This window comes from Hylaeus anthracinus, unplaced genomic scaffold (assembly GCF_026225885.1).
Source record: "Hylaeus anthracinus isolate JK02 unplaced genomic scaffold, UHH_iyHylAnth1.0_haploid 5, whole genome shotgun sequence".
Taxonomy (NCBI): Eukaryota; Metazoa; Arthropoda; class Insecta; order Hymenoptera; family Colletidae; genus Hylaeus; species Hylaeus anthracinus.
This window is the reverse complement of record NW_026535322.1, coordinates 5,333,213-5,357,687: the sequence shown is the minus strand read 5'-3', so window position 1 is coordinate 5,357,687 and position 24,475 is coordinate 5,333,213. Positions and strand designations below refer to the sequence as shown.

The 24,475-nt window shown below is 44.1% G+C and overlaps 1 protein-coding gene across 1 annotated transcript in view; it reads left to right on the top strand.

Annotated features, from left to right (window-relative positions):
* LOC128895538 (tyrosine-protein kinase Drl-like) overlaps positions 1-24,475 on the top strand; it is a 75,062-nt gene that overhangs the window by 9,716 nt on the left and 40,871 nt on the right. The window contains exon 2 of the mRNA XM_054158222.1: positions 16,475-16,602. Within this exon, the coding sequence (XP_054014197.1) occupies positions 16,475-16,602 (128 nt within the window). The remainder of the gene's footprint in view (positions 1-16,474; positions 16,603-24,475) is intronic.

Sequence of the window (24,475 nt, the reverse complement as noted above, 5' to 3'; positions counted from 1 at the left end):
GTTAATTATAGTTGAGTGTAAATTAAGTAAAATAGAAGACAATAACGTACGAGACACTAAAAATTCAATAATAATAATAGAATGTATATATAAAAATTTGATGTGCCATATTGAATAAAAACGGTATAAGCAGAGGGTTGACTATAGTCAGGTTGTTAACGTCACTTGAAGTACACTTTCGCAGAGGTTAAAATTTACATGAATTTTCGGGTTGTCGAGCTCTCATCTTCGTTAGACCATGTAAAATTGTTGGAGCATGATAGGACGTGTGCAGAGTGCAACCTGGAGAACCTCGACAAACGTACAAATAAATTCGAAATGTCGAGATTATCACTTTTTGGGATTTGCGGCGCGCGCCATTTGCGCGGAAAGTACGCTTCGTTCGATTCGAGAAGGCATTCCATTCTGAATAGGTGTTCGCATTGAGTAGATGCATCGCTCCCGCTGAAGTGGATTAGAATCCAGGGATCAATAAACCCTCTAATGGCGAGGAAAATGGTATTAGGGATTTTCCTTTAATCCGCAACCTAACCTCATCGTCTATAGAATGCGAGACCAAAGGCGCCGTCGTTTCCTGATATAATTCCTCGAATACTTTGCTTAATTGTTTCGTTCGCTACAACTGCTCGGAATGGTAATAATCATTGAATTTGAATCGGAGTAAGGATTCTGGAGCGGTGAATTTTTATTAGCGTAGCAGCAGTGTAATAAGCAGAGTAATATAGTAATACAAGAGCAAACTCTCAAATATTCTCATATTATCTTTATTTGTTCAAGTGTCAAATATTTGCTGTTCATCACCTACTGGACGTTTAACTCAAACGTCGAGCTTCCCATTCTATCGGAACGTTCCAAGGCAATGCGCGAAATTAATATAAAATATTAGAAAATTGCGGGACTGCGATGAAAGATTCAAGATTAATATCGCGCGGTAATATGATTTATTTACGTTTGGAATCCCATCAAGCTCACTCGACGTTTTTAGGACCATCGATCGAGCCGAGGTGCCATCGGTTTCCGTGTGACATATGGTACGTGCCAAACGCATGGTGCACGCATGACGTCCAAAGTGGTTTAGCACGTTTGCACATAGACGTATATGTATGCAGAAATAGAGAGGGCGGCGGGCGAGAGAGACGGGACGGGGAGGGGAGAGGGAAAATTTATACATATTTGAACGTAGAGTTATAACAGAGGTTCGTAAAGTTAGCGCGACGGGGCTTTCCGGGTGACAGGAATATACAAAATGGACGCTGCGAAATATCAAACGAAACTTTCACCTCTGAAGTTCAAACCTTTGTCTTCGTATACTTTATATTAAATATTCGATCGAGACGGTCGGGATTCCTGACAAAGGAACCCGGAGGAAAAGTGTTTTCCCAAAGCAACGATTTTTCATTCTTCGATGAAAATTGTTCACGTTGCTCCGGAGAATACTGGCGATCGGGGCTCGTAGATTCTTAAAACAGCAGGGAAAACCGTGGATGCTTGTCGGTCCAGTTCTATGCGGGTCTTGGGATACGGAGATGAGCAAAATTCTTATCCGGATAGAAGGTTCGAATAACGAAGGTGATCGACCTTTTTATTTTGTGTACGTTGAATGTGTATTATGTACGTTCTTCTTGCTCTATCAGTACTGATAGCACAGAAATGAGTAAGCTATCTTAGACTTCTACTTGCGTAACTGTTACAAAAGAAAATCATATTTCATATACATTTACCTACAGAGTACTCTCAGAGTATTTTTTGTACAAATGTATTTGTCTTTCGTCTAATTTCCTATTTCTGTGTCATCGAAATATTTGCTCAAACATCCACAGTCTTACCATAAATTAATTAAAAAATATAGAACATTAAAAATCAATATTCACTTCTCTCTACCGATTTTCAACGAAGTAAATCGAAGAGCTTCCCTGGAACCCACCCCATAATTCGTCCCTGTGCATTTTCTGTGGCGCCAACCGACGAGCTTGTGCAAATGGTGGCCTGGGAAGTGCTTTAACTAGTAAAATATTAGACTTGCCGCGCGCGGAGTGCTTCGAGGGCTGTAATGCACGCTCCAGGGGGGAACGACGGTGACCGTCGAGCATCGGCGTCGAAAAAGCGCTACTTTTCCAGCCGGAACGGAAATCAGAATGCGTAGAAAATCGCTGGACGCCCGTGGCTGCCGTGCGCCGGCACATATTGCAAAACGGTCGTATCTGTCGAACTCTATCACCGCATAAAATCTGCCTGCAGGCGTAATACCCGTTCCACTGCATTCGATGGAAATTGCTCGTGATCCTCGAACATTTTTTATGTTTCTGCCTCTCTGCACTCATCCTGCCCGTTTATCCCGCTTGCTTTTCTTTCCTTTCTCACTTTTTGTTGGGAGGCCATTGTTCTTTTCCTAGCGTTTTCGAAGAGTATTCATTCTGATGCCGTATAGTTTGTCGTTTTTCGCAGGCGATTAACAGTAAGCCGGGGAAAAATTGTTGAGTCGTTAGATTGATTGCTTGTCGAGGAATCGTTTCGCTATCGTTCAGAATTTGCCGTTTCGCGTCTGCGATGGAGGAAAGTTCGTTTGATGCAGCGGTGACTCGATGTCCATCGGCTTGAGACGAGAAGTTATTCCCGCCGCTTCTTCTCTTGTCTATCAACGATTGAAAATATGTTTGATAGCGTTTGTACAGGCCAACTAAATTTCCAACTCGATAACTACAAGGTCTTACTATCATCTGATACACCCCTAACGCCAAGATGTCCTGTCGTCATCCACGCCAGTAGCGTGCTATACACCTAGCAAAACTCGAAAACTCCATTTCGGGGAAACAGTGCGGAGAACTCGCAAGGATGCTTACCAGATGTATCAATAAGATAGAAGAGTGCTCCCGTGCGATAAATCCAGCGTCCAAAGTCAGAGACGCAGCGCACGGATGGAATCGTCAAGAGGATTGTGCGAGACGTATGTTGGTGCATCACCGCCTGAAGTTGGCAGGATTACGTCGGGCCAAAGACGGGTGGAGGAGCGAGAAGTTCTTGACGTCTGAGCAAGGATCCTTTCGACGCAAATCCAATTCGACAAGTCTCGTACATAACCTGCTACGCGTCGTTGAGGAAATAAATCCGGTGACGAGTGTCTGAAACAGCCGCGGTGGTTAGAACAGCACGGCGGGATTTATGGGAGGGCATCCGTCGTTGTGAATGGGTAAATCGCTTTGGGTAAAGGGAGAGTTTGGTTTTACAACCTCGGAAATCATAATAGTTTGCACAAACTAGGCAATTAGATTCTCCAATGAACATGTAAGAGGACGCATTATAAACGTTTCAGAACTAGATGCAATCTCAGCTATAAGAGATACATAGTGTGACATTGCTTGTATAAGCCAGTCGATTAAAATTTCCGATAAACAACGCCAAGGCTGTACGAGATGCTTCAGTAAAGAAAAAAGGTGTGAACGCGTTAATTCCAGTTCCAGCCGTCAGAGTGATTAGCTTGATTACGGATGAAGTTCCGATTCGTTTTCCTCGCGTTCCCTCGATTCGTACGAAATTGTTCCAGCAGATATTCCCCGATTAAAAATTCCGGCCCGCGGAGCTCGCCTAATTATCGCCGCTGCAGCTGAACGATAGGATGGGCGTCTTAATCAGCGATGGTTAATTAAAAAGTCGTGGCAATCATCGCGGAATTTCGACGACGAGCCGAACCCGTCTGAAAGGAGCGGCTCTTGTACACGCTTCCGCCGCTGCTTCATTGTTTTTCCATCCGTCGACGACGGGCAACTTTTCTTTCGTACCCCTTTCCACGCTTTTCCTCCTTTCACGCAAACGACGAAGGGGAGCGATCGAATCAGATATGGATTTCCCCGACTACGACGATGCCGCCTGTTGCGAATCGACGACCATATCCTCCAGACAAACTGATTGCCTGGTCTCGGTGGTCTCGTTGCCTCTCTTTCCTCCTTCGGGGTGGCTGGACTTGCTATAACTTCCGTTGCGCGTATTAAGATCCAGGGAGTGAAAGAATTTACTCCAGGAGACATTCCGTCGGTCGCTATCGATTGTTTCATCTTTTAGTGGCTTGGTCACGAAGCTGGGATGAGCGGAGAGCATTCAACGAAACTAGCAACTTCCCGGAAGGCCTTCTCTTGCCAAGTAGATTTTTTTTATTTGGCTCCAACATAAATGATACTTAACTACATCGAACAATTATCAATCACTCAGGTTTTTCTATCGAATACGAGTCCAAATGTTTAATTAAATATTAGCAATAGCTCGAGCATTATCAAACATAAAAATATTACCAAAAAGTCCGCGCGGAAAATATACTAAAAGCTCCGCACGCTTCCGTTAATCGTGGAAAGTGAAAGTGCTCCAGGAAATGCGCGAAAGAAAGCAACGCTGACAGTTTAGCCCTCCCCCACCCTTTTCGCAGCTTCAACGGACCGTGAATTGATACGAGCAGATACAATTATTAATGCTCGACGAATCAGCCCGGTTAAATCGACGCGTCGCTGTTTCCCGCGTTAGACACGAATTCGAATGAACGGAGGGGCGCGGATAATTGTCGATAATTACGCTTCGTGTGTCACTTTTTAAACCGGTCGGGAGCTACTGTCGCCTTTTTTCCCTTACCTCGAACGTTGCCCACCCCCTTTAACGTTGTCCTCCTAACGAGTCGTCGGAGTTTCTGTCCATCTAGCTGTTTTTCAATTTCGTACTCTCGTTTCTTTGTTTCCTTCAGCTCGTGGATGTAGTTGCTGAGAATTGGGCACGGCGAGCGGACGAACTAGAGGCGCCACCGATTGCGGTGCTCAATGCTCGAGTGAAACTGATCACGAGTGTATTTTTAATGATGGTTTCCTCTTCTTTCGTTATTGCTAATACTGCAATTTCCATGGTCACCCCTGTATCCCATTACAAAAAAGAAGATACAACAGCGAACTTAAAAAGAAAATAAAACGAATAATAATAATTCGCCTCACTCCAGGACGTTCCACCGTAATTTGTCTAAGTGTGCCCCCGTTCGAGTCGTCTTTTTTTTTCCCTCCTCCGTTCCTTGGAACGTTTCCCACCCCCTCAGTCGCCATCCACCTAACGAGCCATCGGTGTTTCTGTCCATCTAGCTGTTTCTCGATCGATCTGGCGCGAGTGTCGTCGCGTTGATTGTGTTTCACGACTCGCACTTACCGAAACCGCTCGTATCTGGCCGGGGTTCGTTCGAAGAGCAATCGAATCGATCAACGGGGGCGACCGTTGCTCGTGAAAGGACGTTTAAACGAATTTCATCCGATTCCTTCGTTGTTCGGCCGTGCGACGGGAGGCGCAGGCTACGCCAACGAGACGCTCCCTCCCTTTCCTCAGACTAGTTTAATGAGTGTTTTCGTTGATGTTCGAGCTCTCAAAGGTTGGCGCACTCGAAAGGCACTCACCGCGCGAAGTGCATCGCGAGGATGGTAACGATCCGAGGGATTCGTCGGTGAGGATTTGATTGGAGCTTTCGTGCGACTGATATCTCGATTTTATGGCGCTATCAATTTGCGGAGACGTCGCGCGGTTATAGGATTCACGCGAGATTACTGCTCGAGTTGATTCTTTTCTACCCCCTCCGCTCATTCACCAGACGATCGGTTATCTCTATGGGGCAATATCTGAATTTATTTTATCGGTGACACTTTTTCACAAGGGTTGAAATTATTACAGGGTTGTATAAAATGATTTTATTTTCATAAGGGTGAATGAAACATATCCACCGATAGAATATCATTTTTATTATTTTAACCGTTTCGAAGCAACAGTAAGGGACTTTATTATTTAAATCAAAGTAAACGCTAACGAATCGCGATCATCGTTTCTTCTAATTGCCCTCGGTATCTTTCCCGCAGCCTTTAAAGAAAGTTTCCCTCGAGCTTCTCAATTAGCCGTCACGTTCGTCGCTGGCAGCGGGCTTTAATTCACCCTGGCGCGTCCTCGTGTCGCCATTTTTCAAGCGGGGGGACCATTCTTGTCGCGTACACCAGGTGTATCGCGGTACCTTGCCCATTGTTCCTACCGAGAATCAGTAACTGGTAAATAATCGCGGCTGTAAACACCGACCAACCACGAGAATGGAGAAGAAAAGCGTTGAGGGCGGTTACCCGTTGATAAAAACGGGAAGGATGAACGTGGGGAAGGAAAAAGGGACTCCAGAGTTTTTATTATAACAGCGACAGCGTTTTGTCGAGATGTTTAACGTTTGCGCGAAGAGCGAGAGGATAACGTTCAGGAATCATTCCATGGTTGTTGGAATAGTTGGAATAGGAATACATGTTTTTTTACTCAATTCGAATATTTAATTATTTAATTATTGAATTCTATATATTGTAAAATATGATACGATTATTACATTATTATAAAAATTTGAAACACAAGTTGTAATCATCGAATTACTTGACGATTTAATTTTTATATTTTAAACAAAGATTATAATTAATGAATTGTTCAAAAATTCTATTTAATAAATTATTGAAAGATTGCAATTCTTATTTCTGCATAACAATCTAGTTCATAATTGACCAAACATTCTAATTCGTTCAACCTCATAAATACCAGTAAAAGCATTGTATTCTATCTATCATATCTAACAAACAACCCCTTGAACCTGATCGAACCTTGCATTCCTTTTCCTAAATCATCCGTCGATTAGAACGACGAAGTCGTAATCTTTGAGGATCGATTTCCAGCGACGAACTGCCACGCGAGAAGCCGTTTTCGCGACTCTTTAAAAGCACCGCGGAATAATTGAATATTAAGACTGCTGCTCGACAAACTGGTAAGTGGTTGAGCGGCATAGAGGGGGAGACGGGGCGGAACGGCGTGGCTCGTCCGGGGTGGAGCGAAGGGGGTGAGTTGTCAGTGCACGTGAAACGGATTGCGACTGATTTTAATTAAAGACAAACATCCCTCTAACTCGACGACGCTCTTTTGCGGCCCACTCGGGGAAACAATGATTCTCCCTCTGGCACCGTGGCCTGTTCTCTCTCTCTCACTCGCTCTTTGGCTTTGTCTCCACCCCTCCCGCACGTCCCCCGACCGTCAGATTTCTCGCGGCACTTCCTTTTTACTTTCTCCACAAACGATCCGACGCAACTGCAACCCATTCGCGAGAGCGTCGAGAAACGACGGAACAGGGAGGAAGGAAATTTTCCAGAGGGGTTGGAAGGGGACAGAGGGACGAACCGCCGTCGGACCGGAGCAGATAATTTTCAGACGAAGTGCTCCGGGCTCTCCGGCGGCGAGATAATTTGCGAAAAGTAACGCCGGCTTGCTGAAATGACCCCCAACCCTTTCCACCGTTTCTCCTTGTAGCTAACCATCCCCCTTGTGTCGGGTACTCTCTGCGTTCGACGTCGAGAGTAGATACACGATCCTAAATGGACCACTTTGGGAGTACACTCGAGGCTGGAATAGACCTAGCTGGCTGCGAAACTTTCACGAAGATTATGAAAGTATCATGGCCGCGATTACGACGGATTAAGAGAATCGTGGTTGGGGATGATATCGGGTACGCGCGGGAGTAGCGTTTGGCCCGCGGGATTGTGGATTTTCTGATGCTTAAGTCGGGGGTTGATGCATCCTCAAAGGACGGAGTGTTGGGGGAGCGATGCTGTTTACGACACGAGGTTAATGCTGCTTCTTTTTTCACCTGTTTCGAGGTAATTTTCGTTATTTTGCGAAGTCCAAGAATTTATCTAGTAGTCCGTCGACGTTGGAATGCAATATTAAAAAATTGGAAACGACTACGGAGGGTCGAAACATTTCAATCAATTTTTCGCATTTGAAGTTTGAATGTTTCAATAAAAGAAATTTCATTTGGTCGTAAAATGAATGGAGGGATAATTGCAACAAAGCTTAATTCATCGTTTAACAAACTTTCAAAGCAGCGTTTTCGCTTCAATTTCTTGGGTGATTAGAAACAGTTTATTACTTGGTTAAACATTGCCCAAATATTTAATAGTACAGTTCAATGGAATGTTAATACCTGCAATTTGTGGTATTTGAAGATGAGTATGCGTACCCCAAAGGCGCAAAAGTATATTCTTCCTACGTATTCTATTTTATGGTAACGGGTTTAATTTAAACGTTTGAAAATCAATCGTCAGCAGGCAGAAAGTCGAGCCGAAGGAAGGAATAAGTTTGAAGAGCTCGGGATCGTCGAAAATTGTGCGACGCTCGGTCGGCAAAGCAAACTGAACCTTAATGAATAACGAATGAGAAAGGAAAACGATGAGAAACGGAGGAGTAAAAGATTAGCCGTATCCCCCTCGTTTCATCTATCTTCTTTATTACAAATTCGACCAGTCAACGCGACTCGGGGCGCCGGGTTACGACAAATGAGTATCCTGAAATTCCATTCGGCGCCAGCGGGAGCGCAAAAGCGTGAACCGTGTCGCGATAAATGACTCGGATGAAATAAGTCGTGCGCGCCAATGGACATTAAATTAGCAAGACTTGCTTTACGCATGGTTCATTTTCATCCTGATAATTCCTGCGTCCCTTGATAACGTTATAATTCATCGTTCGAAACACATCAGGTAGCATCCACCCTTAAATATTTTGTTCATTTTCTCCATGAAAGTATGGTCTTCTACGGATAATAAAAAAACAGAAGACATAGAAAACATAGAAAACAGAAGACATAGAACATAGAAAATCTAACACAAGAAACATTACAGAATTTGTTTCCTATTTACCACCTACTTTCCGATTTTTACTTAGTTATAAACACTTCGGAACTTACAGGAACGCATCCATACCGCAGTTGCGATAAAAAAATTTCACCACCTCTCATAGCTATTCGATACGTGATACTCGGGCTATTTCTCGCTCGCAGTCTTTCAGCGGAATCACGGGCCACCGATCTCCAAACTTTTCCGGAATTTCTCCAACTGTCGCGTCGACCGGCACGAGTGGCGAAAACTTTCGTTGATTCAACGGAATTTAGTTATGGCTGACAAAGTTCGGAGAAAACCGGCGACGCTCGCGTAACCGTTGCCCCGTTACATTTTCATGAGTCGTCCAACCATCGCGGCGGCGTGTAATCGATAGATGTTAATTTCGTTCCGGCCGATTCAGGTGAATCTCGTTATCGCGACAATCGCTGGAACAAGGAGGAGTTTGCCCCGGTCTATCTTGTTATCGCTGTCAACTTTGTTTCCCGTCGACGGGCAAACCGCGTTCCCTGTTTGGTGTCGTAATTACCCACGGATTCGCGAAAGATTAAGCGTACTCGCGACACAGAAATTAAATCCCGAGTGGGATCGATACGGTGGACGAATCGTTGTATTGAAATGCACGAGGCGAGGATTTTCGGTGCTTTTATTTGAAAGAAAAGTTGTGCTTATTAAATTAATTGAAGATTTTAATTTACACTTCGAACAGATCGTCACTGCCAAAAGGATTGCTCGCACCTTTGTCCAGATTTCGGGCCGCATAGTTACATAATTAAAACCCTGTGAACTCCATCGAACCGCGTATCTCCTTCGTCTTCGTGAAAACGAAGAAAGAAATCGCTTTCAGAAACGCGATAGCTTATTCCCGTTCACGAATCCCGCGAGATCCAAGCAATTTCCTCTCGCAACATTCCTGTTTCTCTTCATTAACGAACCTCCCGGAGATTTTCATAGAAACGCAGCGCGAAGTAACGAGGTTCCGAACATTTTATCTACCCTCTGCACGCGGTGAAAACGACCGGGTCCATTCACGAATGGATAAACAAAAGGAAACTCCCGCCAGAGGAAACAGAGTTTACAGACGTGAGATTAGTCGTTGAGGGTGTGCGGCGGCGCCGAAACCAACCCTCCCACGGTGGAGTTTTTCAACCCTCGACTCTCAAGACGCTTCGAATTTCCGTCGTAGACGAACGTATCAGATCCCGCTCCCCTATTGGGCCGGGATATGCTTCCTACCAGGGACGTTATGTCCCTAATGTGTTTACCTTGGCTCCTGACCCTGATTGAACCGCTTTCCGGTCTCGCGTTTCGTACGTACATCCACGCGTGAGATGTTTACCCGTCTTCCTGATTGGTTCGCCTTTAGAGGAACAGAAAGATATGCGAGGGCTGTGGGTTCGTCGATCGATTGCTTAGGAGTTTAATTCTATGATTAAATGTGAGCCTCGAAAGCAGACTGTTACAGAGTCTCTTGAGTAACGAGGTGCATGGGGCAACGGAAAGTTACCCTACGGTAAGGTATGCTATTCGGTCGATAGTATAGCGTATTCTATCGGTAAGGTTCGCTAGTGCAGAGCCCTAATTGATCGACAGTGTGCTACAGCGCAGTCTGCTTTACCAACTAAGTGTTCTACATTAGCGAGTCTTACAGACTACTCTGTTTTAAATCAGTTTACTACACAGCAACGTAACAACTTAAAGTGGTCGTGCACTCGACTCAAGTAACTCGAGGACCCACGATTAATAGAGCCTTAATCCCGCTCCTCAGATATGGACGTCCGTAAATTATCCAAAATGGCTCCCGATTCGATCTCTATAAATTTCACGTTAATTAGAACCTACCGGCTTAGCACTCAGGTGTGGAAACCATCTGTAAATTTTCCCAATATGGCTCGCCGAATCGCACCCTATAAATTCCACGGTTACTATACCGCGCGTACAATGGCGTTGTCGGGTCGTTGGACCGCTCGACACTGGCATCGCGGTCCATTGAAAGCTACGTAACCCACAAATGGCAAGACACTCGATGCAGCTTACATCGAAGCTGGCGAGAACACCTGCAATCGGAATTGCTAAGTGGCATTAAATGGCTCCTTCGAATCAACTTGATGTAACTCGGCGAACTGCATCGGGAGCCGTCTTGGCCAAGGTTTCGACAGACGTTTAACGATGCAGTCGCTCCTTCGGCATTAGCAGTCCGCCCGGCACTGGTTGCCTGTTCATACGGGAGACATGATTTTCTACTTAGCACTGGCAGAAGAGCCAGCCATCGACACCCAGCTGAGAGGAATCCATAACCCGTCTTCCTGGTTCCGACACTCTTCCCATATGCCGTATCGGGTCCCGCGGGAGGGAAACGCGGCAATCCTCTTTGCGGATTTTTCCACCCGCGGTCTCTCGCCGAGCTAAATTGATAAATCGCTACGTGACCCGCTGAGCGCTCGATCAGTCTATACTTGGGGGAATTTGAGGAGAGCGTCTGATGGATTTGGCTGCGATTTCATCGCGAAACACCGTGGTGTATTAAGGGACGTGGAAGAGTGGGTGGTTTTTATTAAGATTTATTATATTTGAAGAGGAGCGATGTAACGGAAGTTGGAGGTACAGCTTCAGTTCCGTGTATTTTTTAGTGGCTTTACTGGTTACTTAGGCAGAAACATGGTTGGGTTGTTTTGTTGGTTTGTTAGAGGACAATTGTGTAGATTGTTATGAGAGTAAAAATGTTTCTTTAATGTAACAGGTAGACTGTGGATGTTTATGTAAACGATTATGTACAAGATTCAGGAAACGATAAAGAGAAATTGTTATCTAAGAAAAGATTTAAAAAGCCCGATGGAAGATTGAATCTAAAAGTTGGATTCGCGATGAATTTGAATTACCTACTTGCCATGTCAACAAATGAAAATGTCTTTGTATCACTTTAGCAAATCTTCGTGTCTTTATGGAACATGTTACATGAAAGACACTCTTTATTCAGAGCAGCATACAACTGTGTTTTATGTTTGCCTTTCATCTACAGAAGATATCGTGGAATTTGTAATATTCTAACACACGATGACAAGCTGATAACCGTTTCCCCTATTTCATCCCTCTGTGAGGGGTGGCTCTCCTTCAGAGAGACTTTAATGTATTTCGTCCCCAGTGAATTCAATTTTGCATGCATATTTGCCCTGGAAGATCTCGTCACGAGGGTGAATACATTTTAGCCACGCTAAAATTGTCATTTTCGATGACGAAATAGAAATTGGCGATTCTTACCCTGTGGTAGATTTTATTTCTGGTGAAAATTCACGTGATTCTGTGTGCTGTTCTATTCTGGCAATAATTCTCTTTGAAAAATGAGAAGTGAACTTAGGTAGGAAACTCAAAAATGGAGTGATGGATGAGGAGAGGAGAATCATAGTGTTTGTAAAGAAAAGAAAAAATAAGGTGTACCATTATTTCTCACTCTACCATGAAAGCAGAATTTTATTTTTATTCGTATCGAACTGTGGAATTTTGCTTTCTTAGAAATTACTATTTAGCTTTAAAAAATATTATAGATGTATATTACGTCGAAATTTTAATTTGTTTGCATTCATTAATGAATCAATTTCAATTGATCGTGTTTTACAAATAACCTTCGAACAGATGCATTGGTAAATAAACATTAGTCATCTGCTATCTCATTTTAGGATCGCTTATCTCCACAAATAAAAACTGCCACCCTGTTTCGATTAAACTGCGAGTCTCCCCTATCAGCAAGTCCTTATTCCCCGCGAAGACAAACGAATTCCGGTAAGACAAAAATACACGAATGGACGGAACGGTAGACGTTGCTCTAATCTCGACAGCCTAAGGAGGAATTCGAATTAGGGGGTCGATTACTTAGGTAATAATTGGAACGTCTTTTCAACGAAAAGTTCGAGGGGTATCCTCCTAGTCCAGAACTTTCAAAAAATCAATTTTTTGGGGTATTTTACCACAGCAAAATTACCTGATAAATTTTATATTTTGTCCAGGAAATCCAATTAAAATGAAAAAAGGAATTTACTTTTTTAACGCGTTAAACAAGAATTCTTTTAATGCACGCCGACGCTTCGCAACGGTCTGCATTTTGATTGCGTCCGTTAGTTGGCCACTCTCTGTTATGAGAGTTAATCCAGTCGAGGTAGTTGCGCGTGTTTCTCGAGGGATCGCCCAAGATTTATCTTCGTGAAATATTTTGCTGGAGGGTGCGAACGGACCGTCGAGTTCTGCAGTGTCAAAACGTGGCCACGCAGGCGAGCACTTTTTCTCTGATAAGCTTCCCAGTGTACCGTCAAGAGAAGGAGAAATCAGTTCCAGGTTGAGTGCGTTTTTATCCTCAAATTGTGAGAAAACGTAGGTATCTTTTTAGGATGAAAAATAACAACCCAGCTTATTTTTATTTAAAATTTTCTGTTTCTCCATGGTGAAGAAAACTACAGTTCTCAATTTCTATAATAACCCTCTATAATTACGTACGTAGACAACACTCTCATTAATTACTTATCGTCCCACGTAGCCAAAAATTAGTATCATTCGTCCCATCTCGGCGAGATCTTGCCAAACCCTAGACAACACCTTACTTCCTTCCGTGAGAGCCACAACCCTTCCGTTTTATGCGCGTGGGGCGTTCGCGGAGGCATTTCCTGTTAGGCGCTACTGATAAACCGACGTGGAAATATGTCAACGATTGTGCATCGCGCGTATCGCCAGACACGGACACTCTGGCGGCGTGAAATTCCCTAAGGGCAGAATGGAATTATAAAAACGCGACCAAGCCTCTGTGCGTTGTGTCTTCGGAGCTCGTGACGCGATAAACTTCTTTTATGGGATGCAATTCGTCGCGCGCCGCCGTCAGAGTGAAGATCGAATGCGATGTGCATGAAACAGTCATTTGTTAAGTGGAGTTTCTACGTGGAAATTCAACTGGCGCCACGATTTGTCACGAGGCCATCGCGTTAGGCCAGGAAGTAGAATAGGTGCGAACTGGTCAGACAAGAAATAAAATTTAAATAAAATAATAAAGCTAAGCAAAAGGTGGGATAGCTTACAATTCACTTTTAACTTCAAAGAGTTAAATAAAATTGCATACGAAGGACATTGTGATGTTTTATAAACAGCATTTTCGTCGATTTCAGTGTCACGAATGATCTCGAGGTTTACGGATCGCGTTTCCGTTTCGCCAATCGAACACGCGACGATGGAATGAAATCCTGGGCCGAGTGATTCGATTAACGCGATGCTCTGCTTGATACTCCGCAAACTGTCATTATCAGTTTCTCCGCTTGATGTTGGTCTTTCGCTCGTAAGAGCCCCGCCACCGAGTAAGAAGTTGCTTAATCTTCTTACTGCGCTTACCCTCGTCTACGTTGTACCACGCCGCCTTAACTCCGCGTACTAACATCCCGCTGTATATATATATATATATATTATATATATATATATATATATATATTCGGAAAACGTAGAGCTAATATTGAACGCCGTGTTATAAATTGAACTAAGTTGTTCCGGTAGCTTGGGACGGGTGTTCAGGGAGAAGTTGCGCAAGAATTTCAATCAGATTCTTTTTATCGTTTCCCTTTCTTCTGCGAGGCCGGGAAATATTTTTCTTTGTGCCGTTTGCAATGATTACTAAACGGCGGGGAACGTAACAAGTGTAGGGTATTCTTCTCGAACAGGAATGCAATTAATTTTAATTTATTAGAATGTTATTAACAGCACGAAGCGGAAAATGTGTGTGTAAAATACGCTGCCTCGGGGGAAAGACCGCGATACGAGGCTTCTTTTTCGATAAAAATTTTTTGAGATTTACTTTAAAATATATATATTTAGATACTAAAATTTCTACTGTTCCTACTTAAAAAATTGTAAATATTACAATCAAAGAGAAAACTCAATCTATCCTTTAAGAGGCAACATTAAAAAGTGAATATTCTAATGAATATTCGAAATAACATTTTCGAGATATACTTGAAAGTATATACACCGACGTAATAAGTTCTGAAAAGAGTTCAATCTTCAGCAACAGAACCACCAGGGCTCAAAGAGTTAAACTGCTTAATATTGCCCTCGGATCGCAGCCCATCGGATGGCGCGACTGTTGGCCGAGATTCATATTCCCAGGAAAGACACTCCATTCACGACGTGATCTACATCGTCCAGATTTCAGGATCGTTTCTCTTCATCCTCCCACTCTCTCCACCCTTTCACCTCGGACGCGTACGTATTCCAGACTCTGCATATTTCCCATCCTCAAAGGCGTCTTATCGCGACACTCGTCTCCGTTCCGGTGTGCGCTCGTACTCTTCGACCGTATGCGCGCACGTGGACACACGTACGTACACGTACGCTCACGGATTACCAAGGGTTTGGGGCATGTCGCGAGCGTGATATCGAATTGCGTAGTCATACGTGAAGCCAGACGAATGACGCACCGATCGCCGGAGAAAAATTCAGATCGCGTATCCGGGTGTGTCTACTAGATTTTCCTGCGGACGAGCCCAGAAACGTGTGCTACGAAAACTCCTCTGCCACTGCCAGAAGTATAGATCATGATCCAGAGTATGCGACGAGGTCGAAATAGAGGAGGATCTGGAGAGATCGCGTTGCGAAATCCGCTGGTGGAATAGCCACGGGATTCTTTTTTACAGAGAATTTTTATAAATGTTACTGTATGCGTTATAAATGTTTTTATTTAATTCGGAGATATTAATTTTAGTTGCATGTTTCCGGCTCGGACCATGTATGATCTAATTCTACCGGCCAGACTAGGTCTTATTCTACTTTCTGGTAGATGATTCTACAAGTAGATTGAGTCTATAGCAAGTCAGACGACGTATGACCTTACCCATTACCTTACCCACAAGTAGAGTTTTATTCGCCTGACTTGAAGAGTAGAAAGGGAACGTATCGAGTCGGACAAGTAGAGTTCTCTCCGTCTGACTTGCTGGAAAAGAAGTAAAGGGAACATATTTAGTCAAGCAAGTAGAAACATCAACGATTGATCAAACAAGTGAAGTAGAGACACCGCGCGACGTTTATTCTCCTGGATTTGTTTTGGATTGGAGATTGATGATTCGTTCTGTTGTCTCAGGACCTTATAGGCATCGCTGAGCCCCAAGACGATACCACCAGTGGAACTCATGGTACTCGTGTACCGTCGAGATGGGATCTTATCGAGGGGGCAAACGTAGCGACAGTAATCGTTGGATAAGTTTCCACCAGGGGCGGTTTGTTAGCGAAGTGACCGTATCGGGATTCAGGGGTTTGCTCTCCGGGGTCCTCGCATGGAAGGATTTCGCGGGTTCAGGATTTCGGGGACAAAATGTGAAACGCGGATCGAATGAAGCTTCGTTCCCTGGATGGATAATTATTGAGCGAAAACTGAAAATTGGGGAAGGTGCGAGTGGGGCTGTTCGCCTTGACGCGTGATTAAATTATGGTTTGAGGGTGGTGCCGAGTTATTGCTAACATCTCGCTACTTATTTCAAACATTTCTTCTTTTTTTAATAATACATATCTCGAATTGATTTTGAATACGTATCGCATTATAATTATTAATCGTCTTGAGGATGCCCGTAATATTCATCCGCACGTTTGAAGCACGTTGTTCTGGTCAATATCCTTCCCCAAGAAACGAAAGTCGCATGTGTCGCATAGTTTATTCAGTGGTCTCGGAAAGACGAACGGAGAGGGAACTTTTCCTTTGTAATTTTACGTCGCCGTTGTAACTTATCCATAACTGAACCCTCGACTGAAGTAATGTTTATTTTTAGGACTCGAAGCTGAGCTGTACTACGTCAGAGAAGGGGTGGTCAATACCTACGCGATGAACTTTGTCGTTCCTGTGCCAGCGAACATCGCGGACCTCGAATTTTCCTGGCAGAGTCTCGTTGGACACCCGGTACGTACATTAGCAAAGGGTTTCTTTCGAGAATCGATGAGACGTTGATTACTACTAACACATGAAATTTATTATCGTTTATTTTTATGTACGTTTCATACACTAGCCAGACTAGGTACAGTCTCATTCTACTTCTTGGTCAGACAAGTGAAGTGAGTCCATGGCAATCCAGACAAAGAGTGTATGATCTTAGGAGCCTTTCACTATTCACTTAAGGATGATTTTGATCCCTTTTGACCTCCCTATTTATTATTAATTAGATATATAATATAATATAACATAGAAATATAATAATTTTTTATTATATTTTATCCTTACATTCACGCACGACTATAATCAACAAATTGGCAATAACGCAATTCGCAATAGCCCAACGACATTTCAAAACCACCCCTCCCTTCGGCATTGCTAGTATCCGTACAACCCTCGACGTTCTCATAACGACTTCCTTCACGCAACTCCGTACGGCAAAGGAACATCCTATTCAATTACTATTAATAAGCAGCGCCTGGCCCCTCAAGACGCCAAACCAACAATTACGTTCGGCAATAAAGTCAAGCAGATCTGCCACCCCCTACCTCGTCAGAAATTAATACGGAATTCACGGTAACCGAAGCGCGTAACGACAAGCACGTAGGCTCGATTTCCTTCGCGTTTAACGTTCCCGGTCGAGAAGAGGAGGGGGCCGCGACTTTTCGTGTTTTCACCCCGTGTTCCATCGTTTGAGAGGGTTTGGGCGCACCGTGGATTCGGTTTCCTTGGCGACCAGAAGGGAACGCGCCGCGCTGGTTCGCATCAACCACCCTTTCTCCGTCTCCCTTTCGAATACTGGCTGTTTGTATTTCATATTGATAGAGTATTGATACAGCCCACCCCGTGACCCCCTCCCCTCGGCAAACTCGCCCCCTTCGCCGGGCGTTGCGAGCCACCCGTGACGGACGCTATCCGTCCCGGTCTGGGGTACGCAAACGAGCACGCCTCTGCGAGTTGCCATTTCGGCCGAGTCACGTGTTTACTTTGTTCCGCATTGTTGCACCTCGCTAATGGTCGGTGCGAGTATTTTCCTCGGCACCGGAGGGCTACTCGGTAGAGGCCCGCGCAAGCGCATCGCGTCCCTCGATAGCGCGGAGGACCATTTTATCCCGAATTGGGAAAAGTTCACATAAATGATAATAACAATATCCTACGTACAAAATATACGAACACCTCAATCGCGAAACTACTCCCATCAAATGAATCACATTGTAGCCAACATTTTCGAAAACACCTCCACCGAAAGTTTCTCTTGTCAAACGCCGGGCGTGTTTGCTGAAAGCGCGTCCCCTCGACTCTGTGTAACAGTTACGAGCCCGAAACGAACGCGAAATCTCTCAGCCATGCGAACGTCTCCCCGTGTAATGACATCCCCATGGAACGACAACAGTGTCGCCGCAGAATGCGACCAGCAAATTTGTCGAATCCTCGAATTTCCACGAAACGTCGATGGCGGTTACCTGTCGTCCTCTAGTAAAATTGCCAGCCATTTCGACGCTCGTCGAAAACCGAGAGGGTGGCGGGGGGTGGGTGGGTTTGTACGGGCACTCACACGGTGGCATCGTTCCTGTAACGCTTTATCGGCGTCGTGGGAACGACGCAACGACTACGACTTATCCAGCGGGGACCGTTCTCCGACCCCCCTTCCCCCCTTGCGTTACTCGTTATCTCGTGGATTTCGCCCGTAGGTTCGTTAACCGCGAAATCTCTCCATTCTCGCGGTCACGGAAACGCCGTTTCTTCTTATCTTCTACGCCCGAAGACAGTCTCCGCGTCCCCGCAACGGTGCCACGGATCGTTCCGGCGAATCCCGGATCGAGCGGAACTGGAATTAGCGCCGCGGACCAATTTCTGTAACAAATGCGCCTCGTTCCGACCCCGGAACTTTCCGGGAACTTATTCCTAACGAGAATGGGACACGCTCGGTTCCTTATCTGGGCCGGCTTTATCATTTCACTTCGCCCGTTGGAGACACTTGGGTTGGTGTATTTTCTAGGTTTCAATTTCAGTTACCGTATTCCATTTCAGATTTTTACCGGGGTGGTTATGTTTCGGGGTGGCTCAACCGCGCCGGATCGCCTGAATGTCTCTCATAATTGCGATGATGCAGCAACTATTTCGCATGCAATTTAATTTCCGAAACAATTTTTATTTTGGAATGCCACTTTATTTTGGAATTTTCACGGTCTTCTGCACTATGAATGTATTACTCAAAAAATTGAATCGAACCTTCTGGCCTTTAAATAACCTACGAGAGCATACCAAACATAAAGACGCTTTTGTTGCGGCGCAAATGTAGTCCGGGCGCGAATTTACATCGGAATCGTTCGACACGATCGAACGGAAAAACCGATGGAATCCAAAATGCGATCGTCGAGAATTGTCCGTCCAATGAAGCGAAACATATCCAATCAGCGTAGGGAACGTTGCGTCGTTTGGCCAAGATTTTCCGCCGCGACTCGCGCGCTTGTTCCCGTGCAATTTACCGATCTCGATTACAACCTAACCTCCCCTCGTTTAGGGGGACGAATCCGGTTTTTCGTTCGCGGGGGAAGTTAGTCCCGAACTTGGAGAAAAGTACCGACCTTCGTTGACCTGACTCACCCGCGTCCTTCTCGTCCATATATACATACATCTGTGCCCCGTGATCGCGTCGAGGCATCTCGAGGATCGCGAGTAATCCGATCCGATCTGGACCAGAAACTTGGATCGTACCCTCGTGACTCACGACACTTTGTTTCTTTTATCAGCCTCGAAATTCACCCCAACAGGGGTGGCCGTGATTCGGTCGGCGAGGTTTGCTGGAACTCGTTGATGCTTATCTGAACATATTGGCGAATGTGCTTTTGTTTGATACGGTATCGTCGTTGAATCGTGTTCGTTATAGAGGTAAGGTGTACGAGGACTATACGGTGTGGTTTGTTTTAATTGTGACGATTGCACTGCGGATGTTTATGCGTTTGAAAATATAAAATTGAAAATTCGAAATTGAAGAGTAGAGAGAATAAAATTTGTAAAATGGAAAAATAGAGCGGATAGAATGGAAGAATTGAGAAAGCATAGAGAGAGGATATAATCGAAATAGCGTACACCGAATTCAAGGAAGCAAAAACGGGCTGTTTTTCAACGATCTCACCCTCGATTACCTCGATATTCCCGAAACAACCGAGTTGAGTTGTACCGTTTTACTTTCACTCCCTCCCCCGTCCGTCCTTTTTCGTCTTTCTTTGTTTTTCAATTCAACGACGCGAGCAAAAAGAAAGTTATTGGTTGCCACGGACCCGGGGTGTATAGACTCGAGCGAAGTTTCTCGTAGCGGGGGTGGCTCGCTCGGAATTGGGGATGATTTGTGAATCATCCACTTGTTAGGCGAAAGTTCGTCGCTACTTTTTCTCCCTCCCTCGGGCCAGTTCCCCGAATGGCAAGCGGGGCGCGCCACCGTTGGGGCGTTTCATTCTAGAATTGCGGGGGATTGCTCTCTTTCCACCCCATTCTTCCACTCCATTCTTCCACTTGTCTATTACTCCGTCTATGTAGGTTACCAAACACCTACAGTTTCCTTTTTCGAATGGTCTGTTTTCCTTTCTCGGGTCGTGGAACACCCCTTGCTGCAGAGGATTCATAAAAGTAGGGGATGTAGCTATTCTAGATTCTGGAAATACGAATTTTTTTACAACCCCCGGTTGCGAAGGCGATGCATTAGGTAACAGGTTGATCGTTAGAATAAATCCTCCGAAGCTAGAAATACATATCCCTTTTCTTATTTAATATTACAGTATAATATATATTATAGGTCCGTGATTTACCATCTTAAATAATGATATATTCGAAGTATCATCATATTTAGAAGAAACGTATCTTTCTTGGATGTGCGATGGCACCCCTCGCCCTTAAAATTGCCCCCTTTCTTATTTCCTCTTTAAATAGTTGATCGTTCTCCCTCCCGCTCTCGTTTCACTTCCTCACTTTCATGGCGTCGGTCTTCGTCTCTCGTCTCCCATCGTCCTGATCGAGTAGAAGCAAGGGATGAACGTGGGGAGGGCCCAAGCCACCCCAGGGCGACAATTACTTGTAACACCGTCGGTCTCATGGGGTCGATGGGAACTTGATGGGGCGCACTTTCGACCAAAAAAAGGATATTACTGCAGCCTAGATCGACTCCACCCCATTGTGCGAGAGGGCGCGGACTGTCGCCCTTGTCTTATCGCAGTTGAACGTGGCCGATGATCCACCGGAAGCCACCCTCGACGCGTACGAGTATTGTGCGGTGTGCGACGTGCGAGTAGTACTGCAAAAAGTTAATTACTTTCAGAGATCGGACGGATCCACTCTGGTTTTTAATTGAATATGAAAAATATGAAAGGAAACATTTTGTAATAATTAGACTGCGGATGCTTATGGAAATTCATGCGTTTACAGACGCGGATGAAGATCAAAGACTCGAATTGAAGTACGTTTTGTTTTCCGAACGTTGTAACGCGTACTTTAATATTTTTATTTTAATATAGGTATGCATTTGTATATTTAAGATTTTCTTTATATTTACACTTAGCGTAAATGCATAAATATTTGCAGTCTAGCCTAAAGCTGAGAAAGATGAAGGAATACCCTATATAAGTCAATCAACATAATTCAATTCCTAGATTGGGACATCAAATAGGAAGGTTAGAAGATGAATTGGCGTTTCGTTCAAGTTATGCTGGTGGTTTGGTCAGTAAAGCTGACTCAGCGAACCCCTGCCTTAGACGTGGCTAGAGTTTGACCGACTCTGGCCTGAAACGGGTTGTCAGAGACAAGGTCCACGTGTCTTCTCGAAAATTGCACAATAATTGAAATTATTTTTAACGAAGTACCTGACATACTAAACTGAAAGTTAATAGTAAAATATGTAGTAAAATTATAAATTAAACAGATTAATAATTTAATTTTTATTCAACGTTGATCAATTTAATCGATTTTGATTTTAATCACAATTTTAATTAACTAAAACATTGACTTTGTTATAAATACGTTATAAATACGTTAAACCTGATGGTGCCTTGTTCAATGAACCAATGATTTCTCTGAGGCTGCATTGGAGAGTTACTGTTAAATTTCACCCCCAGAAAAATAATACAAACGCTTTTAAAATGACCCGTCACAAACGTTCGATATCGATGCAAACGGGAATTATTAATTAATTTAAAATTCGTGGACAAAAGGAATCGCTGTGGCGCGAACAAACGCAAGCCTATATTTACAAGATCGTTTCAGCCGATATTACGGGTAACGTTCTCTGAATATCGCTACACGTCGCTTATATTATTATATTCGTTATGCCAGACCGTAAATTGGGAAATGTAAAACACAAAGTGACGGGCACGAACGATTTAATCGAACGCGTTCTACCTTTCATCGCGATTAATTAAATCGGCTAAACAAGCTGAAAATTAATACCCCCTCGTGTGCTCGCGAGTATAATGATTTCCACGGTAATAGAATTATCCCGCTGGCATAAATCGTCCTGCTCGCGACAAACAAGAGATTTTTAACCACCGTGTCACGAATATTTGCAAATAGTTGATTCCTATTTTTTAGTTTGTTTTTGAAACAGTCAATAGAATGGAATTCTGCAAATGTTTGGAACAATCATGTCAGGTAGCACTCATATTTTATTCCGCAAATATGAAACTATTTTTCGTTTATTTGTACTTTCATCAATTAAGTAATGATTAGATTGAACCGTACCTAGATTAAAAAAGTACTTTCTTTTTTATTTTCATACAGACGAAGTACTCGACAAAGTTTCATCGTTACCCTATCACGATCCGAGAAAAATTATAAATCACTGTTACAAAGGATCCCAAACACTCCGTTCATCCCCTAGATCGAAAACAACATCTCCGTGACGGAATAACACCAGTGCCCACCTAATCGTGTCACCCGTATTACGAGGAACTCGGTACAAAGTCCGCTCGTATCCTCGTTATCAGACGGATGTTCATTTTTCATTTTAATCACTAGCTCCCGTACAGTTGGCTCGCTTACCCGACCGGTCGCTAATTAATTAAATTGAGTCCGCAAACAATTTATTACGTCACGCGATAGGTATTCACAGAAGCGTGGGCCCCACTTGTACAAACCCCACCTCCCCAACCTTAACCCCTTGCACAGAGAAACACACGTACAACTCGACACAACCACCAAGGCCCGTAGTTCCGGACGGCGCCGAACGAGGCTCGTCTTCGGAGACACAACGATGACGGCAATTTCGAATTAATTGCAAATTCGCCGAGATCACGGCTGGTGACGCGAGGTGATTAATGTCCGTCCCCGCTGCGAATCCCGGACACCGACCACACCCTTTCTCCCCTTCGTACCCCCCCGAAGTCTCCTTTCTTGCAGCGTTTGCCTCTCACACCCCCGTCGGTCTTCCTCGCCGATGCGCGTCGCGCGACGCTTCCGTATGGTAAGTCCTGTGGGATAACAGCCCTGCGTTTCGGATAACAGGGAATATCACCCACAGGGACACCCGACACCAACGGTCTACACGCCGCCCAACCCGTGACAAACGCACCCACCGCGGATTATACGACATAATCGCTCGAAACCCGACCATCCAACGCGACGGACGAACGGGAGCTTCTCTCCCGCAATTCTCGTGCCACGGTCCTGGGGACTTTTTCCCATCGATGCTGGACGGGAACGAGAAGACTGATGATTTGGTGTTTCGAGGCAACAGATTTTTTTGGGGCATGGGTTATCGAAAGGGTTGGTTCGTGTTATTCTACGAATGTTTTGCGATGGTGAATTTGTAGAATTGGTATAGTGTGGTTTATTTTTAACGACGAATATGTTGAGCATCGGTTTCTACAACCTTGTTGTGTCTTTCTTTAAGTAGGTGCTTTAAATACGTTTGAAAATTAAGGGGACGCTCTTTATTCTGGATTCAAAATTAATTTTTTTTTTTTTTTTTTTTTTTTTTTTTTTTTATTCTCGTTGTAGAAGGTATTTAAACTACGCGTATTCTATAATATTTAAATTCAATTTTTATACAACCTTCAATTTTCATTTAAGTATCCTTGAATCACCAAACATAAATCGAAGCTGTTTATTTGTTGCGTTGAACTTTTCGCGTGTCTCGCGTAGTTGGAAACTTAAACGCTCGCTAGACAAGACCTTAAAGGAACGGGGGCCGTGTTTAAACTGGAAATTTTGTATATACTGTATAATGCAATCTTATTATGTTAAGGTATACGGTAAGCTGAGACAGACTTCGGAGAAGGGGCGGGATGGTAGAGGAGCGAGGTAGGGACCGAATGGAGGGGGAGGGGGGGAGTGAATGCATAATACAATCGCCGATCGGCAGCTTTGCAGACAGTTTGATTCTCGATCTCGAAGGAGATGGGAAACGACGGCTGCTACTCGATATCTATATACTCGTACGATGATAACGAGCTACTTGCTTTCCGATCGCTCTTATTTTACTTAGGGAATGGATTGGGAAATTGAAATGGTTTTGTTTTGTTCACTGCATTTAGTCATAAGCAAATATATGCGGTATGGGATATATATCTACTTGATATTCGAATACTCAAGTATTCAAAAGTTCAATTATTCAGAACACTATTCTTCGTTTAAGCTTAAGAAATTCCATCAAAGAAATTCACATATTCCTGCTTCGCTTTACACGTACTTACATATCCAAACATGTTACGTATTCAGCGAAAAAAAATCAGGGTTTAGCTTCTTTGAAAAATTAAATCTCCTAAGTAGACTTCTCGATTCAGGCTTACTCGACGCTTTCCCATCGTTGTGCATCGCTGACGTAGCGATATTATTTAAACACCGCGCGATAACA